Source organism: Neospora caninum, chromosome Ia (genome assembly GCF_000208865.1).
Source record: "Neospora caninum Liverpool complete genome, chromosome Ia".
NCBI classification, from domain to species: domain Eukaryota; phylum Apicomplexa; class Conoidasida; order Eucoccidiorida; family Sarcocystidae; genus Neospora; species Neospora caninum.
In genome coordinates, this window is record NC_018385.1 from 1,229,240 (window position 1) to 1,238,441 (window position 9,202).

Below are 9,202 nucleotides of genomic sequence, written 5' to 3' on the forward strand. Positions count from 1 at the left end.
GCACTGGTCTACTTGAGACGCATAGAAGAAATGCATCTAGATGTTAGACTTATGGGTAGGAGAGAACTGCAGAGGACCTACAGTTGCGCAGGTTTCCCCGTGGTGCGCTGCTGGCTGGTCTGACGAGCAGTTGTCAACCTGAGGAGGCCAGGGAACATTCGAAAACATTGCCGGCGTGGGGACTTGTCGCAGTCGTGAAGTGGTATGCTTGGGACGGCGCTGCAGGAAGCGTGCATCTGAGGGAGAGGGAGCGTACCGTACCGGTGGATACCGAAGGTGACGTCTGCAGGCGCTGGACGGCAGCTAGTCATTCCACTTAGGTTCTAGATTTGTCAAGGTAACACGACTTGGTGTTACTGCTCCTTTGGTGTCTGTTTGTACAGGACTTGGCTCCACAAACTGGGATGCGTAGATGAATGCCCAATTGGTAAACAACGAGCACAACTTCCATCGTGCTGGCGAGGGAGAGAACGACTAACGAGAGAGGGCACCTACAAAACAAACGTTTGCTTCACAACCGCCTCGATTGGTAGCACCCGCGCCACCCGTGACTGTAGTCGGATCTCGTGTTTGACTTCCTGTGTCTAAGTGTGATTTCCGAGCTTGCCTCCATGTGAGCATCGCCGTGGAGATGCGGCGTACGTCAGTTTCATAACGGCTGGTTACGAACCTCTTTGGAGGGCAACTCCATGCGCGAAGACCGGATGAGTGCGTCAGCGTTCACAAGAAATATTTGCGTTGACGAAGCTAGAGATCAGCGAGCAGTGCGTCACTTAACACCGTCGTGGTTCTGGGTTCTGCCGTAGCGATCCGCAAACGGCGCAAAACGTTTGAGTTCGGGAAAGGGGAAACCATCCCCTGCAATGGTTGACACCGAATGGTGGCTGATGGTGGTGCACACATATATACACCATGACTTCTGGGAGAGTACGTTTGGACTGGAAAGAAAATATCAGACAAAACCTTCCGAAGGTAAAGGACGACGATGAATGCCCACATGATGTCGGTGAATTGCATTCCGGGATTTATTGGCGGGTACGCTGTCTGTTGGGGGTATCCGAATCGTCTTCCTGTAACGGGTTCCCATTTGGGTGAAAACAAGCCGCGGATGCCGTTTGCTGGGTCCGAGAACAACAAACGTGAATGTGGATATGCGTTAACTACGGTGATGCGAGGCGACTCAGTTGCTTCGCAAGAGAGATGCTCATGCAGGAAATCATCGAGGTTTTTTTTCACGGCACATGTTCACTGTTCAACATAGCACGTCGTTCAAGTGGGAAAGTGGGTGTGGATCAGTGGGAGACGTTCTCAGACCGTTGCCTTTAACGGCACTGCATGAGAATGCTCCTCATGCCAAGTTAGAAAACAAACGGGAAACTTGTCTCATGACTTCTGTATTTCAGGGTGCCAGAGTGGGCGTACCACCTGGACTCGGGCGCCCGTCGGTAATTTGTGTTCCAAGGTGTTTTGAGTTCCCACCCGAGTTCCAGGTTCAGGCGCCATAAGAAAAACGGATATGGTGCGTCCATCCAGCACGTGACGGCTTATTCTTTTTTTTGTTGTCTCTTGTTGACTTCCTTCATTCCACCTTTTTGCTGGAGTCACCCGCCGCTTTTATTTTCCAGCAAACTAACGCAGCTTCTGCGATTCAAACTACGTGCTTGACAAATCCCGACCATCCTTTCTGTTTTCGACAACTGTCAAGCGGGGCATATAGCGTAACTTGGATACAGTTTTGACCAAAAAGAATGTGCCAGTGCAGAGTGATCAGCAGTTCGCTCATGATCATGGGCTCTCAGTCACTCTTGATTGCCGTCGTCGCCTGCAAGAACATACGTGTAAACCGACACATGAATTCACAGCTCTGAGCTGAGGAGGGAAGCGCACTGTTTTGTCTTACGTGTGTAGAGTGAATTCGTGATCACTGAGTAGCCATACAGCATATCAGCACGGACAATGTAAGCAAAGTTACAGGCGGAGCCTCGATGTTGGAGCGCCGGCATGAAGGGGGAAAGGCCGCTAGTAGTGCAGTGTAAGACTGTTATCACGTTGGAGTAGTTACTACGCCGTATGAACAAGCGTCTCTCACTGCGATCTGCAGAGGCATTAGGTAAAAAAAATTGGAGGGAATATCCGTGATTTTCTCTACCGGGCATTTGTATGAAGATGATAGGCAGAAGAAGCGTGCCTCCGTCCGACCGATCATAGGTGTTGCCACTGCCCGCTACGCGGCAGAAAGAGCTATACATTCGTCGGGACTCTGCTACCGCTGACTCTCTACGGATCACCAGGAATACGGCAGATTCCATTTTAGTTTTGACGCAGAAGGTCTCTCCCAATTGCACGCTATTCCCACGATCAGGAGAACATGTGCGACGAGACGCACCGTACTTCTGGCTTGGTTGAGATGCACGACACACCGACCGATCTGACCCATCGGAGCTGACGCGACAACAGTGGCTTCAGCAGACTGAAGCCTGACTCTCGGTCGAATGCAGAACGACCGACATAATGCTTGAAACTGCATTCGTTATCGACTGTGCGATGGAACGGTTAGGGCCGCGAAGAATCGCAGGATTTGCCACAGCTGAAATGTAATAACGCTTTACAGGTCTAGCTTCTACAAGCGCTTCAGGCACCCTGAATCGCATTTACAGTTCACTGTGCACAATTCATGTGTAGAAACCCCTCGAGTTGGCCATACTGTACTCTAAATGTGCAACCTGCAGCACAGACTGAAGCCTCGTTGATGCGTCGCATTTGGCGTGACACGGATACTACGGGGCCTACGTACAGCTGCGCGGAAGAAGTACTCGATCCTCTGCACCCTTTCTAGGCCTTTCCCTTTCGAGTTCGTTAGGTATCTCGAGAACTACGTAGCAACTTGACACATTATCTCTGCCGTGCACATCTTTCCCCGTTTGTTAATAACGCAAGCTTCTTCCAGGCGTCCAGGCTTGCGTGCGCGCTAGTAGGACGGTGACTCGTCGAATGTGCGTCACTCAGCTTCCTCTCATCCACTTAGAAGTCTTCCACGAATTTTAGTGTTTTTTCCCTCCACGTTTTTTTCAATTGCCTAAAATCCGTTAACACACTCTCTTCCCGTCTCGTTGAAACTCATCATCTTCGGGTTGACAGAGGCTTTGAGCCTACACCGGAGTTACTTCTCGTGGTGAGCGACCTGGCGTCGATTGTTGTCCCTCCTCGAGACCCGTGTAAGAGAATCGTGGCGCTTGCTGGTGTAAAAAAAATACCGCCATCGATTAAGGTTTTTTTCTTTGCAATTGGTGCCTTTTTAAGGTTGCTGCGGAACTCCTGTGCGACAGTGTGCCCAGTGTCGGAACGGCTTCGTTCTCATCCAGAGGATCCGTGCGACGCACCGCTTATCTCGATCCCTTGAGTCCTTGAAACCCAATTACGGAGCCCTTAAATTGGCGCCAAGCGCCGTCTTACCGCTATGCTATAATGCAAGAGGGAGATCCAAGGAGAGCCAGGGATATATGCTAAATTAGGTTCGAAACCCCGGCACCGGAGCTGTGACTTTCTAGAGTCACCGTAACAGTGCCAGACGGCGGACTATAAACCAACCATCGGCACTTCGCAAGCAAGGCAGGCATCTTCGGAGGTCCCTCCAGAGCCAAGCGTGTTGAATCCTTGTTTTTCTACATGATGGCGGAGGGCTCGTACATGGTGACCGGAAGTGTCGAACACCCTGAGCGCCTGGTTCAGATCGAGCCTCACGGCCACTGGCGGCGGATTCCAGAACACGAGCAATTCAGGTAGCGCATCTCTTCTGGTCCAGAAGTTCCCACCGTGCTGGTTTCTCTCATAAAGTGTGTCGTGGGAGGGTGCTTTTCCAGAGGAATGCGCCGTAAGTTTGTGTGAAGGAGGTTCGGCGGCTGTAGAGCTGCGAGTCTGAAATCGGGCGCAAGCGGCCTCGGGAGTCAGAGCGTCGAGAACACGTCCCGACGGCGTTGCTGTCCAAGGATTGATTAGGTGTCTGAAGTAATAACGTCTGGTGAAGCTCTGTTCTTGGTGTCGGGCGCACCAGTGATAATCTGTTCGGGCACTTTCGTAGTGTTCTGTCTTTCAGCCAAATACGCGACTGTTTGCGCACCTGCCATGGCTGAAGCTAGAGGGCCGCAGATGCTGGACCATGCGTTTCGGTTGTCTCTCACGTGCTGTTGGGTTGCTCTGTCTTGCAGCTGCTGCGATATCCTGACTTGCTCTTGTTCCTCACTCACGAAAGGATCGCCCGAGAAAATACGGAATGACGAGACCACAGTAAGAGGTGCCTGGAAATGGGACGGTGGTCAGCTTTCGCCTGCCGCGGAGGAGAAGTTGATCGGAGGAAACAATCGTGTGACTGTTTGTTTCCGCCGCTGTCACGCATTTTAAGAAACACACTTGATCCTAGTCACACCAAACTCCAGGCAATGCAGGTGAATTGCGGCGTTTTTGAGTGGGAACAGTGTACGTTTCTTCTCTCTGTTGTGCCTGCAGGAATCAGAGGAGGCCTGCGTAGAATCGAAGGTAAGAGGTGATTGCCTATCCATTGTTCTGTGAGACGAGTCAGCCCTCTGTGGTGACGGTTGGACACAATTGCTGCAGAATCTACCATTTTTGTTTACCGTTTACGAGCTGCGTCACACGCGGTGTGTACACACATCCATGTCTGTGTAGCAGCGCCTAGACATGAACGTTGTGGACTAACTCCGTCATATTGGTATCGGCAGCACTTTTGGAGTTCCTGAGGCTCACTTCGTCGTACCGACAAACAAGAACTCTCAATACCGTGTTGGGGTCGTCTGTACTGCTGGTGTCGCTCTCCCAGGCTAGAGAACCACGAGGCAGCGCCCCTGCGTCACCACGGCGTGCTGCGCCGAGGCGTCAGGAAGCTCCTACATTTCCAAGAGACACAGAACCTGAGGCAGTCGGTCTGGAGTCAGGCGCACCCGGCGAATCGACAGATACAAGCTGCACTTGGCACTTGTGTTCTTGGGTGAGGAGAGGATGTGGATATACTGGGGATTCGAATTCTCTCCCCAAAGGGGGTCAGGGCACTGTTGCGTGAGTCTCCAGAAATAGAGATACAGGCCGCGTCAAGAGCTACTTGAATATCAAGGAAGCTAACTCCGGAATTCGGGGATTATCATTAGGTGTGTTGTGGAATGCGTGCTAGCCTTGGAGACAGTATCGTGCGACCTCGATATCCAAATAGGGCAAAGAATAACTTTAAACAGTGTCGTGGTGGATGCTTGATTGCGGGCGTTAGAGCTGTGTGGAGCGAAATTTACGATTAGTGGGAAGAAGCTAGGAGATCCATTACTCGTGCAAAACAGACACAACGGACCGGGGAGACTGAGGGGGGGCATTCGCGCCTCTTCCAAATGACAGTAAACTTACCACCGAAACGCGGAGCTGTACGCTGCTTGAAGTGGTAGCGGAGATTGTATCTATATCCCCGGACGCAAAGCTCGGTGCAGTGGAACGCTAGTTTCTTGTCGCCTATGGCGTGACGTCTGCTTACGTATGCCGAATCGTTTGCATAGGCCGCCTCGAGACAACAAGTAGCAGATGATGGTTCGCCAGAGCCCCCCGTTGCGAAGACACTGCAAGCTGCGCCACAGGAACCGGCACCGAGAACAGATGCCTGCCAAGAACGATTTGAGCAGGCTGCTGAGGCAGCACCAGAACAGAAAAAGGCTGCGACTGAGAAACCGGAAGCGCCCGAACAGCGACAGGAAGTGGTTGTCGCGAAGCTGAAAAAGCCACAGCCTCCAGAGGCAGCAGAGACGCCAGCGAAACCCGAACAACGGCATGAAGTTGCCGTCACGACAGCGAAGACGCCGCAGGATACACATGCCTCGCATCTGCCCTATATGACCAAGGAGCAGGCGGAAGCAAAAGGATTCACAATCACTTGGTATGATCCTGAAGACACCTACAACCCCTTGTATTTCGGCGTGTCACCTGAGGACATAGAGGAGCAAAAGGCGCTGGACGAGCGAACAGGTGAGGCAATGATAAATATGAGGTGAAATTGGGGCGGTGCGGGGAGTGGAGTGAACCTCAAAGATTCGATGTGCATTGTTAACGTTTATTCGTTTTTCTCAAGATTTACGGGCTTCGCGCAGAATGCAGTTTAGTTGATGTGTCGTGCAGGATTCTATCGGGTGCGTTCTCAGTCTATAAACTTACTAGGCTTCTCCGTGTTCCTTGCGAGCAGTGGCATGCAGTGTGCGGAACTGGATTGTTCCTTGAGTGCCTCAGATGCGTGTCTGAATCATGCAAAGTTCCGTCCTGTGCCAAAAGTGTAGGTAAGGTGATCCATGACAGAAGTAGTGCTGCCGACAGCACTCTGGGCGATGAGGCTCTGCGCGTCGTGCCACCCAAACTGGTGCGAGTGGTTGCGTGCTACGACTTGAAGACACAGCGATTTCGGGCGTCACGTCACGTCCCTGGTTCTATCTTGTCTTCAGATTGCCAAAAGTATCTCGACCCTGCTTTGATCCTGCAATACGCCGGTAGGGAATGTCGCCAAGTCAGGGTTCTCGTGGGGTTAGAAACTTTGCAGCTTAGGTTGCGGTATTGAACTTCCTGAACTTCATCAGATACGTCTAGAAAAATAGAACACCAGAGGAGCATTGGCTTGGGAGGGTTGACTGTCCCTGTGTGTCGCCGTTATGGACATCTATAAGAGGGATACGGTACGGCGTTTCATATACAGCGAGGGCCTGTGGCAGAGTGAAGGCCGGAACTCTCGCGTCGAGCGTCAAGTGTCACGTTACCCTTGCTGGTGTATGGTAATCCACGAAGCGCGCGGTCTTGTTGCTGCAGCAATGACGGCAAAGTATTGGATTTCAATATCCTACCGGTCTTCATGTTTGCTTGGAAGCTGCAGTCATTAACACGGTTTGTTTAGTATAAGCATAGAACCGATCCGGGCAGTAGGATATAAGATAGTAGCTGATCTAACATGAAGACGTAACGACTCTTCAATTCTAGCAGAACTGCAGTTTATGGGGAGAAAAGTCCGCATAATCAATTAAAAGGTTTGTTTAGCCACTGGTTCCATGTAAACTATCTTGTCTCGTCGTCGTACCGACTGTGTTACTCTGGCACATAATTCACGTTTACGTAAGGGAGGAGTTTTCAACCAACCGGATCGTGTGGGGTAGGTGAACAAATCATGTTTCATAAACACAAACAGTGAAAGCTCTTTTGGTTTTATGCGGAGTTACATATTAGGTTATATCTTCGCGGTGCCTATTCTGTTTCGTACCGTTGTGCATCCTTGTGTGTTAGTTGGTTTTTCCTCAAATTGTTTTTATTTAGAGGCACGACTTTGTCGCATACCTTCTCAGCGGGCGCACGGAGCGTCACGGCCGTCGAGGGCGCATTTGTGTTTTTTGCTCAGGGATGGCATTAGGTGCCGCTGTAGGAGCAGGAGTTTTTGGCGTCGGCTTTGTGGCTGTCGCTGCTGGGGTGGCAGTAGGTTGCACAGTCAGCGAATTGTCGCCTTATTACTCGCGTGTGCAAGGCACGATGGAGCGCTTGGTGTTTTCCCGAGGGTGGGACTAGAGGGGCAATACGGCAGAGCTGGACACCTCTCTGCTTCGGCGCCGGGAAGCTGCCGTTTTCTTCACCCACTTTTCCATTTCTGGCGCAGCTTTCCAAACTTTTTCAGGAAACAGCCACCTGATGGAAGTAATCGTCCTCGTCGATTTATTCTGTTACTGGAAGGTTATCTCCCTGGTGGACTCGCTGGTTCACTCCCCCTTCTCTCCCCACCCCAAATTTGGTTTGTCCTCGTTCGCTTTCCGGACGACCGTTAGTGGTGTGATAAGCAGGTTGCAAGTGAGCGTTTTCAGCCTCGCAACCGATTTTTCCCCGCAGGACAATTTCCACTGTAGGTAGTAACCGTTGAGGGATCTTGTTCCGATTCTTGCGATGTTCCGAACGGAAAACTTTTTTTGAAGGGAAATAGTTTCAAGAGCTTCTGGAGCATGGTACATGGTCGGGCGTTCGATCGCTGGGCACAATGACCGAAAACCAGCTGCATTCAATCGGGATATCGTCTCCCGGTTTCCGCTGCTCAAGGGATTTTAACAGTTCACTAAACACGGCAAGAGAGATACGAGGTTTCCAACCAGAGCCGCCTCCAACTGTGCAACATACCGGCTCTCTCACGTCAGTCCTTGCGATTTCAAAACAGACACACTGCTCTTCACCTCCCCCTTACACCCTGTCAGGAGAGTAATGAAAACCAGATGCGACTGCCGGACTTTTTCTGTACACATACGCGTGTATATTTCGTGCCTTGCGACGCCTGCGCTCATTCGGTGCAAAGATGCTAGTTTCCAATCGGTTCTCTGTGGACGCGTGTGTTATTCACAAATTTAAAAAATCAGTTTTCCACGGTTTCAGGGAAGGAATAAGAGTATGCAAGAAATTTCACGAACTACCACACGAACCTCACGACACCAACAATGTAACTTAAAATTATATACCGGAGTCCCATCTCCCACTTCTCTGAAGCAACAGAAAGCGGCTGCCGTCACAATCTGCCGCTTGTTCTAAGCCAAACATCGTGTGAGATGGAAGCGAGGATGCATGCGTGGTGACGGTGAGAGGATGGCCTTGACGTTTATCGGCCTTCCACTTTTAAGCTTCGCGAGGGATCCGCTGCAACCTGGCTGTTAGATTCATGCGGGTCAGGAGCGCGTTTGGCCGTGTTGATATTGCGCGGCACTAACAAACAATGCGGCCGGTTTGTTTGAGCTAAATGCGGTGAAAGTGCACAACGAGCAGGATACGGGATCGTCTTTCAGTGGTGCTGTTGTTGCCGAGGACAATGCCCCATGCGTCCTCGCAATCGTTCTGAAGATCTGCCTGTCTCTCTTTGGCACCAATAGACTGCTCCCAACCAAGTGTTGCAGATGTAGGCGAACAACTGAAGTCTCAAAATTCTCTCTTCCTGTGTGTTTCGTTCCAGTTACAGGATATACGGGTTCTCCCTGTGTGTGCGGTAACAAAAAACGGTTGCAGCGGTAAAACAACTGGACTCTGTGCCGCGTTGTCGGAGAAAATGACACACACAAAAGCGGACGTTTCTTGTTTCGCTGCTCGGATTCCCTGTCCGTGGGAACGGATGTCAGTGCGGTGTCCGCGTGGACTTTGCGGATTTTGCGTATCTTCA

General features: G+C 51.2%; 1 protein-coding gene across 1 annotated transcript; it reads left to right on the top strand.

Moving 5' to 3' along the window:
* Positions 1-3,669: 3,669 nt before the first annotated feature.
* NCLIV_001360 (conserved hypothetical protein) lies at positions 3,670-6,531 on the top strand (the record flags this gene model as incomplete). Its single annotated transcript, XM_003879632.1, has 5 exons — positions 3,670-3,779; positions 4,206-4,284; positions 4,851-5,002; positions 5,564-6,015; positions 6,467-6,531. 5 exons carry the CDS (start codon positions 3,670-3,672, stop codon positions 6,529-6,531), a joined length of 858 nt encoding a protein of 285 aa, XP_003879681.1.
* Positions 6,532-9,202: the final 2,671 nt, after the last annotated feature.